Source organism: Phasianus colchicus, chromosome 3 (assembly GCF_987193195.1).
Source record: "Phasianus colchicus chromosome 3, bPhaCol1.hap1.1, whole genome shotgun sequence".
NCBI lineage: Eukaryota > Metazoa > Chordata > Aves > Galliformes > Phasianidae > Phasianus > Phasianus colchicus.
Genome location: NC_143438.1, coordinates 52783618 through 52806269, shown reverse-complemented (window position 1 = coordinate 52806269; position 22652 = coordinate 52783618). Strand labels below are relative to the sequence as shown.

At 35.8% G+C, this 22652-nt stretch overlaps 1 protein-coding gene across 15 annotated transcripts in view; it reads left to right on the top strand.

Annotated features, from left to right (window-relative positions):
• The window catches only part of CCDC178 (coiled-coil domain containing 178), a 182321-nt gene that overhangs the window by 130010 nt on the left and 29659 nt on the right, over positions 1-22652 (top strand). For 12 of the 15 annotated variants that reach the window (XM_090137532.1, XM_090137520.1, XM_090137525.1 and 9 more), the window contains one exon: positions 11368-11502. The exons of the other annotated variants lie outside the window; for them this stretch is intronic. In XM_090137532.1, the coding sequence (XP_089993658.1) occupies positions 11368-11502 (135 nt within the window). The remainder of the gene's footprint in view (positions 1-11367; positions 11503-22652) is intronic. 15 annotated transcript variants of the gene reach the window in all.

Below are 22652 nucleotides of genomic sequence, written 5' to 3'. Positions count from 1 at the left end.
GTTTCAGGTAAGAATGTTTATTAACTTTGGTCATGTATCCAGGAATCAGATCCTGTCAACGTTAATATTTCAGTTCATTTTCTGAAGGTGCAGTGAAGAAGTTTTCAAATAAATAAATGAAATGTGAAGTTCGAATTATTAGTAGTACTTTGCTTCTATTAATCTCGCTTAGTCCCCTTAGTCTCTCTTATGTCCTACACCTGTATTTTCAGCCTTATTCATTTCCCACAGAACACCTCAGTAAATCTCTAACTCTGAAATTCAGTGTACTCTGAATTTGAATTTGTTCCTTCCAAGGTATTCTTGTTAACTATGCACCTTTCTATATTTCAAGAACAAAAATATGTTTAAGTCATACATTCCCAGAGATAAGAGTATTTGGAGAACAAGTTGAAGATCAAAACATAAATAATTGAAGAAACTCTCTTCTATTTCTCCTCACCAAGTGAGTGCTAATTATGCTCCCTAAATATGATCTAAAGTCAAAGCTATGAGCACCGAGATGTTTCTTAGCATGAGTGGGTTATAGAAGGAATTGAAAGTATTTTTTCTGAATACGAAATTAGGGCATACTCACTATAATGCTTTCTAAAGAAAAATATATCTCTGTTAGGTAATCTGGACCTTTAATTTCTTTGGATATGAGAATGCCTTCTGGATGTAATTGTTCTTGGTAATATTTGTGAAACAGATTTCCCACTCAGCAGTTTACCTCTTCTGGACATAGTGTGGGTGATATTATCATACATCTCAGTGAGGTAATATGGAAGCAAACAAAATTGCAAATGAGTTGGCATATATTATTGCTTTTTTCCTTCTCAATTTGAATACAATAAAATAAACATAGTAAAATATAGCAAAATTGCATTGCAGTACCAACAGGATCTAGCTTCATCAGCTCTGCCACATAATCATTTGTTTGGCTTTTTAAAATCTTGTTTATGAAGAAAATGGTTATGGGTATGTTACTATTCTATAGAAGCTTATAAGCAGCATTACAACATGTGCACCTAGTTTATGGTAGAAATTAGTGATGGGAATATTTAGGCTGACAGTCCTCAGTACCATTTCGTAGCAATATATATACGAAAATGAGAAACTATTGAGAATATTAATTTGTGAATTACAGTGACAACTACTCTAATTTCCTTTCTGATAACTCTTCACTATGTTAAGGGACTAACTAGTCCAACAATTAAGGCAAAACACGTCTGTCACTATCACAGTATTTAGCAGTTGTGACAAAAGGAAAGAAGGTGTTGACTACATACAGCGCCTATAAAAAGGTGTTTTTTCTTCTTAGTTTTTTTTTTTTAAGTGAATTACAACTGCAGCGGAAAATCAATTCTGAGAGAGTATCACAGTAATGATTTTTCTAGGTGTTGCACTACATACCTGCATTACAATGTGCAGACTTCAAGAAGCACGTTCATCCATTCCTAAATCCTGAAGACTTTCTTCTCGTAGTATCCTATATATATTATTACTCAAAACAAGAAGCTGGTTTTTGTGAATACCGATGCTAAAAGCAGTCTACTCATATTAAATTGTTTGGCACATTTTAAATGGATATAGAAACTGCTCTGACAAATGAAGTAGGTTTATTTTGGGATCCTAAGCAGCTGCTTTGTTCAGCCCCAGAAAAGGCCCTGTCTTGATAGATGAAATAATGTCTTTGGTAACATGAAGTGTTTTATCATGATCTTGCAAGCTTCTATGTACTGAGGAAGGTGCACTTATGAACAGGATACACATCACTGAATCGAGGAGCTATGCCCATGAAAAGTATAATACTCTCTTCTGCATAGTGAATGCAAGGAATTATATTGGAGGAGGAAAGGATTATCTTTTTAATACTGCTATACAGATGCAGTGGATGAGACAAGGTTTTCATATCCCACTGTCGTTTTCTAGATTCCTACCTATCACGCTATAAGAGATAATAGCCTTGGGAAAACACACAGACGAGTTTCAACTTTGCTGCAATTTCTGCTTTCTTCAATTCTTGTGATTAATTAAGTTACTATGTAGCACTGGTTATATGCTTGTTTTTGCACGTGTATAGTACACTTCTGCCTTTGTTTTCTTTTCTTCACCCCATTATAATATTACAAATTATTCAATTCTAGCAAATTCTATGAGATTTTATGTTTTTGCTGGGCTTCTGAAATCAAAGAGCTAGCTAGGAATATCAACGTTCACTTGGAAGATTTGAAGTTTCAAATGTTCTTTTTTGAATTTCTTCTGGAAATGTTAACAGGTTTGCATACTAGTGCCAGAAATACTTCTATGCATGATGACCAAAACTAGTTATTTACCATATCCTTCTTTTTATACTGGGCAATCTTAGAATTTCTATCCCAAGAATGAAATCTTTTACTTCCACTGTATTTTGCTAATAAATTAATGATTGTATTGTAGGCATCAGTGTTTGTTCTCTTGAAATTAGGGCTGGTTCCAAAATACAGGGGTATATCATTATATGCTAACAAACTATTGACTTGAATCCATTTAACAAAACTTTAAGAATTGTTTTTGTTCCTGTAATTTGCATTTAAAAATAATCTCCCTGAAAATTATTATTAGTTTAAAATTTAAGTAAAAATTCACTCATATTCAGGTTCTGTTCAAGAGGCCATATTATACAGAGGTTGTGGGAGAAAGGAGTCTATTGATCTCGTTTCCTTTTTTTTACTTTCTGGATAAGTGACATATTATTGCAGTAAAACATATGTAGGGTCAATTCATTCTGAATAGTTATTAGAAACCATGATAACAAAAGTCATTACGCTGCAGTTCAGTTTTGACAGTAAAATTTCTGCAACATTATCACAAATCCTCACGCATTAGTGCAATGATCCTTACTGTAGTTTCATATTAGAATCAAAAGACTGCTGTAGCATGCTTGATACAAAAAGTCATGCAAGTCAAGTGAAGATCTTTTATGCTTTTATATAAACATTTTCATGTCTGTCTTATGTACATGTTTGGCTCTGAGCCCTCTTGGAAATTACTGCCTTTAGTATTTTGTTCAGCTGGGATACAGGTTTGCGGGTTTTTTTTTAAATGAAGTTCTCATTGTCTTGAATCACTAAATAGAATATAAAGTAAATCTGATGCATGTCAGTTTATGCAATTAACTTCTGATTTTGTGGTTCCCATTCACTGACCTTAATGATAAAAAAAACAAAAACATTATTTGTAAACAAAAAAACAATTTCTGTCTTTAAACTGTGTTTTTGCCTATTCGGTTCATTGTGGAGTTCTTGGATTGTTTCATATCTTCACAAGACTAATAGTGAAAGCATTGATAATATTATAGCAAGAAAACAGACCTCCATTCCTATTTCCTCACAAATCTTAAATGAAAAAGGAACCTATTAAGGATTCAGTGTGAAAGAAAATTATCATAAAAGAAATATCAGAATTTCTATTTTGTAAATGTTTAATCAGTTTTCACATCTGTTTTGATTAAGAATAGAAAATTAGTGATGGAACTGATTTTTCTTTTCTTTTACAGATGTAACAAGACTAAATAATAGCTGTTAAGTGAAAGTGTGTCATTTACAGTTTTCCTGAGGTTTTTTTCTGACGTTAGGATTTTGACACCATGATAGGTTGTCAGAATAGACAGCTTCATATAAAAAGAGAAGGAAAAGATGTGTCTTCACTAAGCCTTTTATTAGGCAAATTTGCTAAACTTTCATTGAGCTAATTATATTTAAACAATGTAAGCATCAAATTAATGTTATAATTAAATTTAAATCAATAACTCCGTAAGTTCAGATGAATAAGAAAATTCATACAGCAGCCAGTCAAATCATATTATTAGTTTTGCAGCAAAACAAAGTTGTTGAAATAATTTAAAGAAAGTCCATCTCCTTTCTGTATGTATCAGCAGTATCAATGGCTGGTCAGATTAGGTTTGCATACTACAGAAGCAATCAGGGAACTGGATGTGTGTAGGACTCAAATGTTAGTTCCAACAGAAGGTTCCAGAAGATGTCATTATAGGAAGTGAAATCTCTCTATTTCGCCGTAAAAAAATATATATATATATATATATATAAAATATATATATAATATATATGTATATATGTATATACAGGAATTTGATAATTCCTTTAGGTATTTGTTTTAGAACTTGGGTGTTCTCTAATGCTTCTGGAGAAAAGATTAGAACACCTTTTTCCAAATAATGATTTTTTAATTAAAGACAGAGCTCTTCTTTTTTCCCCCACGTCTGTATGTACTCCATTTGGCATAGAGTAAACAGAATAGGAAGACAAATCGTGCTAGCATCTCTACCAAAGTGGAAATGGACATTTTTAGCACTCCTTGAACTTGACAGTTCTTTCTAACACATAGATAACTATTAAGGTGCCTATATGAATAATGTGCAGAAAAGACCTATTCTCTAGTTCCTCTTGTTCAGTCAGGAGGTAGATATAATATTTTGCCCCATGGTTGATTTTTTTAGGTATTCAGGAAAATATTATTAAGCCAAAAGAATTAACTGTGTAGGTTTTGCAAAACAATTGCCTTTGGAAGTAAAACTTACCCTGACCTTAGTGTTCTAGCAGTTTTGCATTAGAGAACCTATTTACCAGTGCTGACTTCACCCATTATCTATGCTATATAGTTGTTTTTCTAAAATCACTATTAAATGTTATTAGAATTGTTACTGTCACAGATACATTTAATCAAAATCAGGCAGAAGATCTTCCATTATTAAAAACAAAATCAACTAAAAATTAGTTATTTTCTTTTGTTTACGTTTATAGCAGGCAGGTTGAGTGCGGAGCAGCAGTGAACAACTTAAGAAAAATTCAAAAAATGTTTATCTTATTTTGTATACTTCACATTCATTTTTAACCACATGGATTAATAGATGGAGATTTACATTCTTATTAGCTACACAAATTCACGTTCATTCACATCAACTTCAAACTTACATTAAGAGCATCATTAAGGTCACAGTGTTACCGCTTAATCTTACAAATACTTTCTGAAAATATTTAGTGTCAAAATAGCTTGACTTAGCCTTTAATAACAGACAAAAACACTTGCAGCAAACAACAAACAAAATGCTCATTCTTTTGCTTTCATTTTTAGCTCATAAACAGCATTATTAGAATCTTTCAGGATTATAAAGCACACCTACATTGTAACTCATCTCAAATGTCTTATTAGGGGTGCTTATGTTAAAATCTTATTAGGCCTATATTTTCTATGCTTATATGCTTGAAAAGCTAAAAGATTCTTAATAGTTCAACATATAAGATTAATGTGCCCTGTTATGCAAACTGTTAATCCAGAAACTGGTAGAAACTTTTGTATTGCACCTTCTACTTGGAATTAAATCCATTAATCAGAAGGAACAGTCTCAACAAGAATTAGCTGGAAAAAGTTTGATGAAACAATTCTGAACTGAAAGGTTGTGGTGAAGTTCCACATGCATTTATGTGTACTTTGAACCAGTCTCATGAATGTATGGCTTGAGGACCTCTGTGGGAGCCAGCGCTTCAATGGCTGAAGTCAGTTGCTGAGGCAACCAGCCAGCATAGATTTTTCTTTAAACCAGGCGTCTTTGCTGCTTTGCTAACTCCCAAGGACACTTGTTCCAATGAGGCAGATTGAGGCAGACATAGTATTTGAGGACAGAAATCATATTCATTATCTGTAATTATGTGCAATTGACACAACTCTTAGGTTGGAATATAAGATTATACAAGAAAAGTCTTGCCAATTGCTAGAGCAGAGCTGTGCAAGTATATTTTTGTTAGAAATTAATATGAAGATTTAATATAAAGAATTCTCAAAATCTGTTTCAGGCTAATCTGAAGCTAAGATTTTCAGAATTTGGGACAAAAGAAAAATGCTGGAGGTTGGGGAAAACAAATATTTCTTTTCCAAATAATGTTTGTTTTGATTAAAAATAAAATGTTTGGAAATCGATGGATCAAATGCCCCAAGGAAAGAGCATTTGATATTTTTCAGTGGGGAAGATGGAGTACTTCTTCACTTAAATGTCAGTAATGCAGATGCTCTGTATTCCCTCAGAACCAAGTACTCTGCAATAATGATTGGAAATGAAATTCCCTCCTTTCCCAAGAACACTTGCATGAATGGCCATGTTACAAATTATTCTTGGCTAAGTCTGTTTCAGTTTCTCACTGCAGTCGTACACTGTGAATAATTAGTTTTGAAGGAGACAAAAGGATGAAATCATTAAGGTTTCTATCTAACAGTAGAAGACTGGTCTGAAATAAATATTAGTAAGTTACGCTAAAAGTAGTTTCATCATTGATACTGAAGTAAGCAACCACTGAGTAACATAGATCTCAGGGCTGCGCCTGCCCAGGTGTGCAATATTTTCTTTCACATCTTTGTTGTAAATGAGACAGCAGGAGTGTGAATTTGAGTCTTCCTGTTCTTGAGAACACGTAAACCCAGAATAATTCTGCAGTTAGAGTACAGTTCCTTTAGAACTCTCAGAGTTAAAGCTTTTGCCTGTCTGTGTTACCAAGAAAAGTCATGTTGGGTGTTAGGAAAGGATTCTTCACCAGTGGTGGGTGTGGAACAGATTGTCCAGGACAGTGGTCGTGGCCTCAGGTGCCAGTGTTCTAGGAGCATCTGGATAATGCTCACAGACATAACGTTTAAAATTTGGGTGGTCCTGTGTGGGGGCAGGAGTTGGACCCTTGTGGGTTTCTTCCAACTTAGAGCATCACAGTATATTCTGTGATTCTGTCATTACTGCATGTCAGGGGACTTCCAAGGCTGCCAGCCATTGCTGGAATGTACTTCGTCTGGCATTCCTGCTCCTACTCATCCTCTGTCATACGGATAAGAGGCCTTTTTCTTACTCTCTGGATACAGTGAGGATGTGGTGAGACACCTGGACAGTTGTTGAGGTGTCCTAGAGGTCTGGTTTGTAGCATTTCTACCCCTTCAGTAAATAATCACTTTGCCTTTAAACTGTTCTCATCTGATATCGGATTAAGCCTGTAAAAAAGCCCACTAACTTAGAATATTCACAAATGACAAAGGAGAGGAAAGAAATGATAATTTGAATAAAAAGAGAGACTACATTTACTCTATTTGCACCGTAATTAGATGTCAGTTCCCACCTTCAGCTAACTTTCTTTTTTATTCTGGGTAATGTGGTTGTTGAGATTTCAGCTTTCCTGCATGCTCCTGTCTCTTAGTGGACAACCCTACGTATCAGTCGACCTTGTTTTCCAAAATTTCTAGGAGATTTAGGTGGATTTAATCTTTGCCTAAAAACTAGCAGAATATACAGCCTAAGAGAAGACCAAAAGTTTCTTTCTGTATCCCCAAGTTACCCTGCACGCCTAAATAATTGCAGCTGCAGTTCAGTTCCTCCTGCATGCTGGTTATGTATCTTCCTGGGGTACCAGTTTGGAGGGAGGGAGTAAAATTAAACAATGACCTAGGTTAGAAATGACCTAGGTTTTCTCCAGGGAGCAGCTGTAGCACATCAATTCATGTTCTCAGGTGTGAATACCTCTGAATCACTGGAGCTAAATCCGGGTTTGGGGATCTGTTGGAATGAATTCTTCATGTAAATATTAAAGTTTTCTATCCCTATTAAAAAAATAGAAAAGGTGTTTATTTTCAGATTCTAAAAATAATTTCCTGAATTGGAGAAGTAATGATTAATTGCAAAATAAAGAGGGTGGGAATGAGGAATTACAGTATGAAAATTACAGTATGTTGTAATTTTCAGAGATCAAGTGTGTTGAATGCAGCTTTGCTATCTACTTCCTAGTAACGCATTGTAATTTTGTTAGTCCTAATATGTTTTAATACTAAATCTAGCTATTCTTGACATTGATTTCAGTGCAATTTGTGTAATAGGTCAAGTAAAGTGGTGCTTATTGACTGCTGATTGTATATGTTTTTCCACCTGAAGTGTTATTGTTAATTGACATACTCTTTCATTTTCTTGAAATAATTTTCACTCTATTTGAATAACTGCCCGTAATTCCCCCTTTGTAAACTGGGTCTCTTTCATGGCAAATATCAAATATAGTTTTGAGAATCAGATAAATTGCAGGCACTAATTCATTCCTTCAGCAACAGAACATTACAATAATCAGATTCAAGCTAATTTGTCAAACATAATTTACCTTTAGTGAATATGTGCTGTCTGCCCCTAACTAAATCACCCATTTCTAAATGTCTTGTAATCTTGTCCTATGCCATTATTTCTAGTAATATTCTTGCAAAAGAATCCTGGGTAACACTAATGGCCTGAATTTTTCTGAATAATTCTTTGTCTTGACATATTGCAGAATGTTCTACCTCTTACTGTGTGATTACAGATCCTGTATTAAAAGGTATTAACAAAAGTCTGCTCCTTAGCTTAACTCATGAAGACTGTAGGATTATAGTAAAGGCTATCTAATCATCATATGCTGACTGCTTTATTGGAGCTTGTTGACTGTTGCCAAAGTTGCCTTCAGACTGTTTGTTTTGTAATTACGAGTGTGGTGATATGGATGGTACTTTTTGACGCCTTGTTTTCTTCTGATGAGAGCAAATGGACTAAAGTAACACAACATATTGGACAGAAACCTGAACATCATTTTAAATAGTAGCAATCTGATTTGCTCATAGGTGTACCGCCAGATGATTTGTTTCCTTTTGTTTTTCTATTGAGTAATAGCTCAGGTTCCTCTGTGGTCCCTCTTGTTTCCTCTACTTGGCTCCAAATGCATTTCTCCAGCTCTAAGGTTTTCAAAATGACTGCATAAAATAGCAACATATTAGGAAAGTTTCCCTTCCTGAAATATCATTTTGGATATGCCTCTTCCTCCGTTGTCTTTTTCTAGACAGAGTATCATCAGTATCTATCTTCAATTCATTCTTGAAAGAATTCCCTTTATGTCTGCTTTATTGAAATAATGACTACTTTTTGTCATTAACCCCCAAAGTCTCCTTTCCTTGGACTCCTCATGGTAGCCTGTGAACCTCTTCTTTTCCCTGCATACCAGAATTACAGCAGAACTCCTTTCTGGCTTACTTCCATGAAGAAAGTGAAACAACCAGATTTCCAGCCTCTTACTGTCTCTCTGGCAGGCATAGATAGCATTATCCACTGTAATTTTAAAAAGCGTGCATTAAAATCTTGAGGTTATATAGTTTTATTATTACTCAAAGGATTATTCTGTGACCATGAGTATGTTGACTGTATTAAAGCTACATAACTTCTAGAACATGGGGATCTATTCATTGTCACTACTCTTTTCTAAGTCTGTAAATTCTTCCCAGCATCCTGCAGAGAGAAACCAACTTTGTGGCTTTTAAATCCCACACACAGCCTCCAGTTGTCATTGAACTGCCACAAGCCACAAGCTCAGGGCAGAGAGGCATTAGCCAGCACTCCAGAAGAGGGTCACAAAATAAGAAGTAGCTCTTAATATCACTTGACCTTAAATGATTGTGGATACTCTAAAATTTCAGTCTCAAATCCATGGTTACTTTAAAACAGCACTGAAATGAATTCCATCCTACTGATAATTCTGTCCCCAGGTTTTCATTCTACTGCAAGAAATGTCAGGGTTGTACAGGAAGATGCTGCTCTGACCGTTCTCATCTCATCAAGGTCTGGGTGCACTTGATAAGCTCTATATACGCATCTCCTTCTGATTGGGCTTCTCTAAATGAGAGGATTGGTATATTTGAAAAACCCTTGGGGGATCTGGAAGGTTTGTGATGAAGGGTCAGATAGAAAGAACCAAATGATGGGCTGAACAACCATCATTTTTAACAGTTAAGAAGAAACATACTTTGCATGCTCAGTATGCTTGTTCCCAAAATCAATGAATGATATGTAATATTGAATCACCATGTTATTTTCCAGAGAATTATTTTTTACAGTATTAGTAGTGTCCTTTGTGGCTCAGATTCAAATTGCAGCTTTATAGAATAGAGGAAAGCTTCCTCATCCTGAGATATAACAAAAATAAATTCACATCCATTCCCTGAAGAAATCTCTATCATGTTACACAAGTTAATATGTAAATGTTTTGAAAATGTGTTTCTTTGGCACCATATTATACATGTAAATGATTACTATTATTTTCTTCCTATGTGCATCTGAAAGCTAAAGAATTACTGTATAATACGCTATATATATATGTGCGCTTTCTAAACATTATAGTCATTTCAGACAAATTCAAGCTAAGCAAAATATCAAACTTTGTTTACTAATTTCATTCTTATCTTTTCTTTTAATATCCTGTCTTGGTTCTCTAGTTATAACGTAGATGCACCTAAAGTTCACTAGAAACATTTGCCATTAGCTCCTTCTAAAAAAATTAAATTTGAGGATAATCCTACCTCCAGAGCTTATTCTGTTCCTGGCCATTGACTGTGACAGTGAAAGGCTCATCTGAAAGCAGTGGAGCATCCCATCTAAAAGCATAAAACATATTACATTTCATGAAAAAGCTAATTCAGATTGTTTAATTCTGGTAATATTGCCTCTGTCACCTTCAAAATCAAAATGTTCTTTCCTGTTATTATAAAGAAAACAACCAAATTGCTTAAAAACCCATTTGAATACACAGCTGCCTTATGTTGCATACTAATTTGATTAAAAATGTTTGTGCCTCACCAGCATTTTTTACATAAAACACAGTGGTGAATTTAACAAAGAAATATATTTATATTTTAGCAGTTTTTGATGATAGAGTACGTTATAGTGTCCTCAATACCCCTGGACCAAACAAAGATCTTGCTGCAGTATTGGAAGGCTTTAAACTGAATGTCTTGCTGTATTTGTTTGCTCAGTGCTTTGGGCACTGTGCCAACCTCATTGTGAATAACTGCATTAGTCAAGTGTATCCAAATTATTACAACACAGCGTCCATCCCAGATATTGCTGTTGAAGCATTTTCTGAATCTTCACATCAGAAACATTTATTTGAGGGGAGAGCTTTACATAAATTCTGGCCAATTTTAATTTTAGACAGAAAATCTTAACATCTTTACAAGTGGCTTGTGTAACTAGGTTTTCCTAGAAAGAATAATTAGAAAGTAATTGTACTACTTTTGTTTACTTATTATGAACACCTTGCCTAAAGAGAGGATCTGCCATGTCGATAGAATGAAGAAAAGAGGAGATAGAGCACAATTCACAGAATTTATTTTTCAGCTTACAGAAATAAGTATTGTCAACAGTCATCTCCCCTTCTTCCATCTTCGCTCTACCCAACTTAACTCCTCATTCCTTGATAGAGATGATGATGCAATAAGTCTTAGTTGATTTCTAGTGATCTAATTGCCTTCTAAAGAGGGACTGCAGTCTGTGTATCATTCTTATCTTTCCTACAGGTGTTCCTCCTCCTGATGCAGAGATGTCCATTCTTCCTCACAACAGCAACTCTTGTGCTAAAATATGTCTGCAAGATATGGAATGTGAAGATAACCATATTCCCACCCTTCCGTTTCAGAATAGCTCAGGTCAAGGTGGTCTAATGGGTTGCAAAATAATCTAGCAATGTTTATCTCTGCAGCTCTTGCTGGCTTATTTCTTATGTTTGACCAATTTGTATTACTCTGCAGTTTCTAGCTCGGCATAACCTTTGTCTTGAAGTATAGTTTAAGCAAGCGAGATTGGACCTGTGTTATAGCTACATGTCATTCAAGAGATGCAGCCTCATCATTCCTGTTACATACACCTGTCAAAACAAAGAAATCTCTCTCCTTCTTAGATTGGAACTCGTTTTCCTTCTACAGTGAACAGTACTTTTCTTTCTCATCTAGCCCTACTGAAACAAGACTTCAAATCGGTACATTAATGATATGTCTTCAAACTTTTATCCTCAGTGTCCTTTACCTTTTGTTCTCAACATCAGCTTCATCAGTGTTATATTCTCTCCAACCTAAAGCCTCATTTCTAGGAGTGAAAATGCAAGGCTCTTGTACTAGCATGCGTGACTGAGATCACTGAAGGATTTGGCATGGGAATAATTTGGATAGTCCTAAACAGTTATGCACCTGATAGTTTGGCCTGGTGCACTACAGTAACCAGAAAAGCATATGTTATTATGCCTTGAAGATCTAAATTATCATCTACTAAACTTGGTTAGAGACGGGAGTTACTCATTCTTTGAGTTGCAGTAATACCTGACAATATATTGAAAAGCAAAATTCTCCAAATTTCCTATGAAAGAAACGTTTCAAAACGATTTACTATGAAACATTGACATTTTACTTCATCATGTTTGTCCCTTATCTCTACTCTGAGGTCTAATTAAAAGCAAGCAGTAAGCAGTGTTCGTTCTGATGACTGGTCTCCGCTCAACATAGCAATTTTGGGGTGCTGCTAGCATCACTTCTTTGTTTCTGCTTCCAAACTTCATCAGTGAGAACCGAATGCTTAATTCTAAATGCTGCAGTGCTACCCTTTCATAGTGTAGAGGTTGAATGATCTACCCAACTGAGGAGAGTTTGTTTCTCTGCTATGCAAAATACATGTGCAAAATATAGAAATAGGAATAAATTTCACAAGATTCACTTAACTGGCTAAATAACAAGATTTTCAATATGAGTACATCATTATCACATTTTGGATTTGAAATATTTTGTCACACTAACATAACTCAGAACAAAATTACAAGCTTTAATGGCAGACTACCATATACAAGTTTCCTCAAGGATAAAGTAGTCTTGATTTTTGACACACGAGCAAGTTATTGTCCATCAGCTGCACAATGGTAAGAGCCTGTGAGCACAGTTCTGTAAATAGTACCGTGTACCAGAAGCATGGTAAATTATTGTTCTGTGAGTGAGGGATAAGTGATTTCTCAGTCAGATGTGGATGCACTTGCAGTATGGATAGACAGAGAATTTATGCAGATACGCAAACCATTTAACTAGAGACATAAATACCATGTCTTGTGATGCTATTGATAGGTCTGTATTGCCTTCTGAGCAACACCACAGTATTTCTGTGCCTGCCTTAAATTATCTCACATTGAGTACTTGTTACAGAGTAAAAGAATGCAGTGACTAAACGTCAGAGCAGCTGATGCATGCTAACCTTTTCATGTGTCACAGCCCTCTGACAACTTGAGTTTTACATATGCCTTTGGATTTTTTACATTAAATCATCAATCTGCCAATGTTGTTCCCAAAAGTAACACTCAAAAAATAATTCTGCTGAATGATCAGGGAGCTCTTTTATTTTATTTGGGCAAGAATGAACACTTCTGGAATTTTCTTAGATTTTTTTTTTGTAACACTTTAGGATTACAGGTGAAGGCATTTTTTCATGAAAAATAGCTAGCTGACCTTCGTTTTGATTTTGATTACACCACATGATGCTATTTATAAATGCATTTTTAGAAACAATTTTTCATTCAGCAAGAACTCAATCCACTTTCCTAAGTAATCTGATATTTTACGTGTACGCTTAACTCTTTGAATGTACTCTGCTTGCCAATAACTAAATATTGGGTTCTATAAATGGTCCAAGACTTCAGAGTAGCTAAGGCAGACATTCGAGATACTCTGAAGTTCTTGTAGTGCACGTATCCCCCATTGCCAGTGTATATGTATTACTTAAATGTATTGAGAATACAGGTAGCAACAACAGCCTTTTTATCAGACAGTAAATCTGAGAGACACTCAGGCAGATTGAAGGTAACCAGTTTACTTTCGTGCCAACGTGTTAATACTCATCAAGAGATTTGACGATACTTTTTACCATTTGAAAGATTCTAGAATCATATAATCTTCTCAGTTGAAAGGGACCTTTAAAGATCATCTAGTCCAACTCCCCTGCAATGCAGGGACACCTATGGCTACATCAGCTTGCTCAGAACCCTGTCCAGCCTGACCAAGGACAGAGTACCCACCACCTCTCTAGGCAACCTGTTCCAGTACCTCACCACACTTCGTGTAAAAAACTTCTTCCTTATATCTAATCTAAATCACTCATCTTTTCATTTGAAACCATTTCCCTTATCCTATTGCAATAGATCCTGCCGTCTCCCTTCTTATAACCTCCCTTTAGGAAGTTCACTTTCAGCTCTCCCTGGAGCCTTCTCTTCTCTAGGCTGAACAGCCCCTGCTCTCTCAGCCTTTCGTCATAGGGAGGCGTTTCATCCCTTGGATCATTTGTGTGGCCCTTCTCTTCACGCACTCTAATATGTCCACATCTTCCCTATACTGAAAACTTAATATCTGGGCAGAGTACTCCAGATGGAGCCTCACCAGTGCACAGTAGAAGGGCAGGATCACCTCCTTTGCCCTGCTGGCCATGTTGCTTTTAATGCAGCCCAGAATAAGTTGGCTTTCTGGACAAGAGCGCACTGCTGGCTCACATCCAGTTTACCATCCACCAGTTTGCCATCCTTTCTATTCCCACCAGATATTTCAACCTGCTTTTTTTTTTTTTTTTGTATTTTTGGGAGAGACAAAGGCTTATGATAATTAATTTCTGTCTCTGCCGTGTAAAGCTTCCTCTAGAAGGGGTTGTCTTTGATTTCCTTGATTTTATGGATGTATTTTCTTCCCAGAACAAAGATGTTGTGACAAACAAGAGACTGTGAAGAAAGAATAAAGCCCAAATCTCCTTAGAAAATGGTTCAATCTACTACAATTCAGACATATCTGTACAGGAGCACATAGGAGCATTAAGGACTGTTAATTAAAGATACTATATTAATGTGTGTAAGATAAAATGAGTTCCACTTTCCTTTCTCAGGCATTTTCTTCTATTTAGATGCAAGGTGATCAAAGTATAGCAAACAAGCTGTGAGATAATCTGGTACTTGAAAGATCTTTAGCTACTCTGAGCCTCTGTGTGAGACCCAGAATCCTGCAGCCATTATTTATTTTCAGAATTAGATGGTGAGACAGTTCTAGTTCAGAATTATCACAAGAATACTACAATTTTCTAATGTATTGTCCACGATCATTAAAAGTACTATCGACCTCTGAATACTGAGTGACAATCAGTGCAGAGGTGTCCAGCTGCTTCTTTAAGTCTGGTATTGGGACTTGTGAGCTGGGACACATTGGGCAGATACCCTGCAAGGGTATTTTCTTAAATTAACAGTAGTGAATGGTGCATAAAATTGTCACTAAGATAAATTTATTACAGTACTATTTCTTCTCACATTATTCTGTATGGGGTGCTACCCCAACAGAGTTTCCAATTCAGTAGTATGCCTGAAGCCAGGGGTTTTATCAGCAGTGTGTCAAAGGGTGTCTGGCTCTCATTCATGTATAATTTACTCTTATTACCCAAGTTATTTCTATTGTTCTGCACTAACAGTTGTATATTTTCTAATGAAGGTTTAAATCAACTGGGAACCAGGGTATAAAGAGAATTTCAGTATTTTGTGCCAAATATGGATTGTTTGTCTTCCTGTTAGTTATGGATTGTGAGTGTATTATTGCTGAAGGAGAATTTTTGTTTTTTCCTTTTGCTTAGAGTTAACATTTAACATTTAATAAAACTATATAAACTTTTCAAGTGTTCAAAACAAACAGTGTCATTAAAAAAAAAAAAAACAAAAACAACAATGTCAGATTATTAAAATAAACATATGAACCTATCTAGCCTTCCTAGGTCAACTTTGTGCCATATTAAACTTGCAGTCGTAACTCCAGTAGCGTCTTGATGTTTAGTATGTACTAGCTGGATTTTGGCAGGAGCTGAATAACTTCATAACTGCAGTCATTTATAATATTCACTTCTAAGTTTTGAAATATGTCCAAATTTTATTTGTCTTGCCTGTGCCTGTTGTATCTGCTATATGCTTGTTGTCTCTGACTATGGAGTTGTGTGTGAGGTGAGTAGAACATGCTGATACTCAATGAGCTAAGAACATTTAAACTTTGGCACAGTTGTTTCAGTCCTTCTTTTTCTGTGTCTGTGGGAAGGCCCTTGGTGAAATGGCTGCCTTTTCCAAGTTACCAGCCTTCTGTCAAAAGGCAGGCAGCTGGGACTGTGGTACGTAATGATGGAGAGAGCTTGATGTGCGTCTTCCTTCCTACACAACAAGCACTGGGCTATACTGCCACAGTCACGTAAGCTCTTAGGTATTGGTGATACAGGTAAGTAAAGAGCTGAGTCTGGCTAAGCATCCAGACATAGTGTCTGAGACTCGTTGTTGTTTTTTGCACATACTACCAGCATGTAAAGAATCTTACAATTGCGTCTGAGATTAGCAAGTGATGGTACTTTTTACTGTTATGTACCCTCTCACTGTTTTTTACACGTTGCTTTTATTGTTAGGTACCAATAAGAGATAAATCTCTTAAAGCAACTCATTGTTTTTTTCTTTTTTTCCAGGCTTTTTAATCTTTGCATCTTCTTATTTACAAAGATTAGCCACTGCTTTTGTGTTAAAATTCATGTTTTAGAAAGATAAATCTTTTTTTTTTTTTCCCTGTAGAAATTCTGATATATCAACAAATTGAACCAGCACCAAGGTTCTGTCTTTCACTTCAGATACCTTTTTAAATTGTCTCCTCAACTGGAAGTATAAAAGAGTTATTCAAATACCTACAAAAGCCCTTATTCTTTGAAAAAAAAAAAAAGAAAGAAAAAAATAGCATTATATAACTCCCACGAGCTATAGGTCTTTGATACCCTTACATCAATAGATTGTTTTCCTAAATGTGCCCACGACTATACACATAAACATATCAATGATGTTTAATATGGCTGCATTCTGAAAGTGTATTACCACTATCAAAAATGTCTGAGAATGAGCGCAGAAAGCAGGTAACATTGGTGAAAATTATTCTGGAGTAAATAAATGTTTAAGCAAGTTGAGTGTAGCTGGTTACTTTTTTTTTTTTTTCCCTTGAAAACATGACAATTTTTCTGAACTAAATTCTTCATAGGATTTTATTTAGAAACTTCAAAAGGAACATAGGCTTAGGGCCTCCGTCACGATTTCTATTCATGTTAAGTTGCTTAAATGTGCAGGCTGGAGTCTTTACCAACTCTCAAATAATCTAGATGGTTTTTCCAAGGAAAGATTATTGAATATGTGTGCATAGATTTTTACCATTCTCTTCTGTTTAAGTTATACTGGTTTCTGCAATGTAGGAAAATATCCAAACCTGCTCTGAACTAAAGCAGAACAGAGCGTGAGCTTTTATCTTTGACCTTCAAATGAGTGGCATAGCCACCTCGTGGTTGGTTCTTATGCTGAAGGTGTTCAAGGCCAGGTTGGATGGCTCTTGGATAGCCTGATCTAATGGGTGGAACCCCATCATGTCAGGGGTGTGGAAGTAGATGGGCTTTGTTTCCTCCCAACTCAAGCCATTCTACGATTTTGTTTCTGAGGGATTTTCTTCTGTCTATATGGGTATACTTTTAATGGAAATCAAGATTTCAAAAGTTCCTCAGTAGTTCTGTAAGTAAAAAATCAAAGTTCAAACACTGATGAGTGGTCATCATTGTGACATTGTTGCTGCAATGATAAATATAACTTAAAGGAATAAAGGAAGGCTACTGTACTGTATTGCTATCAGATTTTATATGTGATATATACGATAAAAGAGATTAAATTAGTCCTTGCTGATACATTATTGGTATCTGAAGAACAAGAAGAAACAAATCACATGCATTTCCCCACTTAATTATTGTGCTAGACACTCATTGTCATATCATTGACCTATTTGGTCATGCCCAAGTTAATCATGCCTGAACCTTTTCCCAGTGGGAAATAAGCTTTTCCACTTCCTGTCTTGCAGGAATATCAACTAAAACTCAGTCACATATGCCCACAGTCTGATCACTGCAGCCCACCGTAACCATCGTCTCCAGCAGTGAGACTGCAGTCTGCAGCATGCCCGTGAGAGAGGGTGTCAGAAACCCATCACTTCCTGTGTGCCTTTGCTCAACTTCATTCAATCACTTACTGCATTAAATCACACCAACCTCTGTTTGCAGAAGTGCTCCCCTCCTTTACTCTTTTTCTTTTTTTAATCCCCCTTTTTTTTTTTTTTTGTTTGCAGGGAACTGTTTTGTCACACTGAAATAGAGTTTATGTGCAGTGACAGCCTAATAAGCCAGCAACTTTAGTCGCTTATTAAAGTCAAGCATGTGTCTTTGTTTCATGTTGCTAATGATGTGGAACCGTCGAGGCCCGAGTATATTTCGTCTGGACGGTGTGGGAGCGAATGCTGAGAGCTCATTACTTGGCTCCCCATTGGAATCCTGCAGGCTTCTGCTCATTGAGGAGACTGTGGGGGCTTTGACAGAATTATTATACTGAATATTTTTAGACTCATTAACTATATCACCAAAGCAAAACATCTCTTCCTTAGATGCAAATGGCTGCAGCTACTGTGGCTTTGCTTTAGTTATTGCAGAAAAAAGGATGAAGCTTGAAAACAACTTAGGGAAAAGATTTTCATGCCTGAATGTTTGAATTTGTAACTTATATTGGGAATGTGTAAGCCTTTTTTACCACATTTAAGCCACTCATGTCTAAGTGCCATTTAAAAATGCATATATTCAGTTTCATGTAGTAAATGGTGCTCAATCTTTCAGATTTAGAAAGTGCCACTGAAGTACACAACAGGAGCTTTCCAAATTCTGCTTTCTATTCCAGAGAGAAAAAAATTAAATGTAATAAGCTCGTGTTAAAGTAATTATAGATGCTTGAATTAAGCCTTCAAAGGTAAAGGAATTCAGAGTTAAGGTTGCGAATTCTGACTTTCCTTTCACTAAAGTATTAGAACATAAGTACGTGCAATATGAAAGATCACACATTTTTCCAAGCCATACAAGTCTTAACCACAACAGAGTGATTTAAAGATGAGGAGTGAGACAAGATTTTTAGCCAAAGTCTGAATTTCCTTGCTATGGTGGGTTTAAGTTGGTTCTTAATGTTACTTTATTGTAGCTTTTTGTGGTTTAATTGAGACTTAAGATGTACTTGAAGAAAAATATGAATACCTTAAAATTAATTCTTCACAGCAAAGGACAGAAAATTGCATTTATAGCTCCATTTGTTGGAAAAGTTAAGTTGGCTGTGAACTGTACATTATTTCAACTTCTATAAAATTATATTTTGATTCTTGATGGAGACCTTTTCTATATGTTGTGTACAGGCTTACTTTCTATAAATTACGAGCCTGAGTAATTGCATAAGTATACGCACATTTTAAAAAGCTAGATGAGAATTTTTTTCCCAAAGTGAGTGTAAGGTTCCATTAGGATTTTGTTCTCCAAAATGTTTATAGGTGAAAAAACAACTATTTTGATTCCTAGGAAGAAAGACATTGCTCTTATTTGTGGTTCATTTCCTGCTAGAGTATTCTCTGACAATGGTGACACTGTCTTTATACATCAAGAAGTTCTTCTTTTAGTGACTGCCAGGGACTCTGGAGGGAATACTTCATATCTGAAACATGTTTCCCTTTGGGATTTCACCATCAGAATAACTGTTCTGAACAGCAGCCCATTAGATTTTTTTTTTTTCCCTGAATCTATGAAAAGGAATAGTTAAAAATCTGACAGTCAAGAAAGTTGTGCCGAATTGAAGTTCACTGTTCCTCACATAAGAACTCCATGTTCTCTCTCAAGCAGTAAGTTCTTAATAGGCATAAGAGCTGTTTGGAGCTCTCAGGGTAAGCTTTTTGAATCTCTGAAGCCTCAGAGCGGACAGACTGTGACTGCAGCCTTCATTTTAAGATTTTGCAGTTCTTTTTCAAACCAGTTTGTGACACAACGCTATTTAATTTAGATGCTGAGTAAGATTTCTAACTCTCATGCTTCATCGTCAGTATCTAAACCTTTAAATTTAAGCACCTAGATCATAGAATCATAGAATCATGGAATCACAAGGTTGGAAACAACCTATAAGATCATCTAGTCCAACCATCTTCACATTACCACTGCTACCACAAGCAACTAAGCCATATCTCGCAGCTCCTCATCCAGGCTCCTCTTTGAACGCTGCCAGGGATGGTGACTCCACCAGATAATAGATAATAGTAGCTTGATATAAACTAGAAAAACACAGTCCTTTAAAAAGACAGAGTTATTAATATGGGTTCTAGACAGGGTGCTGGCTCTGAAAACCACTGTCACAGCTGTACATTAAAACACTTTTCCTTTAAGCAGCAGATGACTTTCCACATTTGAATGTGAATACTCTGTCAGGAAAATTCTCACCTGCAGAACTGGTTCACAGTTGTGATTTCAGAAGTTTTGTGGTAAAAATAGCCCAAAGCCAACACACCTGTCTAGATACATAGATGATCCAGGGGAAATAAAACAGACTTGTGCTGTAGGAGTGCAAATGCAATTGTTTCATTTCTTACAGATAGAATTATAATCAGTAATAGTACTATAAATAGATACTTGCTATCAGTTGTATTTATGATCTTATGATTATCCAGACTTAAAATCACTGTGCAATCTCTCCATCTTTTTACTTATTTTAGCAATTTTAATATATGTCTCCTTTCAGTGCTGGGCAGAACTACTATGGGTTTTTTTGTTTTATTTCACCTTAATTGGCCCTGCAGTGAAAAAACACTAGTCAAATGGATACCTGTTGGGAGAAGTGAACTAGGAGAGTACTTAAGTGTTATTAAGATGCAGTCTTGAGCTATGTCATAAATACTTATCAGATTATGACATAATCAGTTCCTTTCTCTAGATTCTTAGTGGCTGTATTTCAGTGAGTTTTATGTTACAGATCTCTCAATGTCCAGTGACATGCAGTTTTTCAGTTATCAACCTTTTAGTCATGATGTAGTAGCCAAAAGTGGTTTTCCTAGGCTGTGCACCAAATTCAAAGCTTATATGGATTTTAAGCATATGTTTAAAATTTCTGCATTTCAGTCAGCTGACCTCTATAATTTTCTGTTGTCTGGTCTCCGTACAAATTAAGATCTTTGCATTTATATTGAAATGATTGCCTTAGATAAGGTAGTTTTTGCACTGAAGATGCATTTTTCTTCCTGATTTAAACCTGTGGTGGTTTTCTTTTATGCATACTTTTCATGTAATAGAAAAGATCATATTTTATTCTATACAGCACATATATTTGACCTCAGAAGGAGCCTTTATGATTTTGGAGCAAAAAAATTATTCATGTTAAGAGTCTCCATCTGTTTTTTTTTTTCTTGGTTTGTTGTTAGTATTTTTTTAAAATAAATTATGTTAATAGCTCTCAGTTTATTGATGCATTCTTTACATTCTAAGCTCTAGAATAGACTAAAGCATCCAAATAAGCAGTTATTTTGTATTTGAGGACTGAAAAACAGTTGGCATGCTAGTGAATCTAGTCTTTAGTTTTGAAACAGACACTAATTTTGTCATCTAGGGTTTAGTGCCTCTGTCTGTACTGAAACAGAGGTAAGCCTGGTGTGTGCCCTGTGCTTCTGCTCTCAGGATCTCCTGCAGTGCGAAGCTTTTGAAGCATAGTTTGTTCCCCTTCTTATTTGTGCACCCAAATTTTCTTTAAAAAAAAAAAAAAAGCAAGATGAATTTGGAGGGCATAACATCATTTCTGAATGTGGTGATTGGATTGTACTTCCGATTGCACTGTCTGGCTCACAGACCAGATAGAGTGGCATGGGAAGGTTATTTATTCACGCTGAGCTCTTAACAAAAAATCTATTTCTTTCCTCGCTTACACGTGTACATTGTAACTGTTTCCTTGCGACACCAAAGGCAGAAGTAAGAGAGTGCCAAAAATGAAGCCCGTGTGAGGATATCACAAGGGTGATTCAGGACAAAACATGCACGTAGAACAGGGAACTAATTAAATGCACCAGGGAAGATCACATTATGATCCTCCAAGGCAAATATCCCTGATTGAGGAATGTGTTGTGTTAATTTTGCTGTGTTTTGTAGGACTTAAAGATGTATAAGGCCATATGATAGAAGACAGTTAAACAAACTTTAAGGTTCATAATATATTTTGAGTAATTTTTCAATCTGGCCAGTCCAGCTCTATATCAAGAAATCACTATTAAAAACATTTTAGCATGCCATTTTTTTCACCATTATCATTGCATTGGAGGACTGACAGCATTACTTCAACAGCTTAAAAAAAAAAAAAAATAGGAAACCATGAAGTGCTCCTTGAGCTCAAGCCTAAATGATGTTTGTTTCTTAATGGTTTCCGCAGCACTGGTGCTGACTTTGTCACTGTCTTATCCACAATGCACAGCACTTGACCATTGATTTCCATCCTCTGGAGCTCATTGGGGTCTTATGGCCCTAACTGATGGATAACACTATGTACTACTGTATTTCTGTCACAGTAATGTACCACAGTAGTTTGCTTTAAACAGTATTTAAGAGAAGATATGTATACCATGCCATGAGATGTAGCATATTAACATGTAGGGTACCAGGGGATATATAGTTTTCTGGTAGCAGTTCCTATAGTGAGTCATATGCTGACTTTGTCTGGAAGAGAGCACATGGGAAATTTTGAAATTAAGCCAGGGAACAAATTAAGTGGTAGAACATGCTCCATAGTGCTTTATTTGCCGTGTTGAAATGTGGTTCTAGTATGGAAAGAACTCACTTTATCCCACTGTTAATTTGTTGTTTCAGGATACAGTTAAGGTATAGATTTTACTGTCTTTTAGGGAATACTAGGAATGTGAGATTAAGA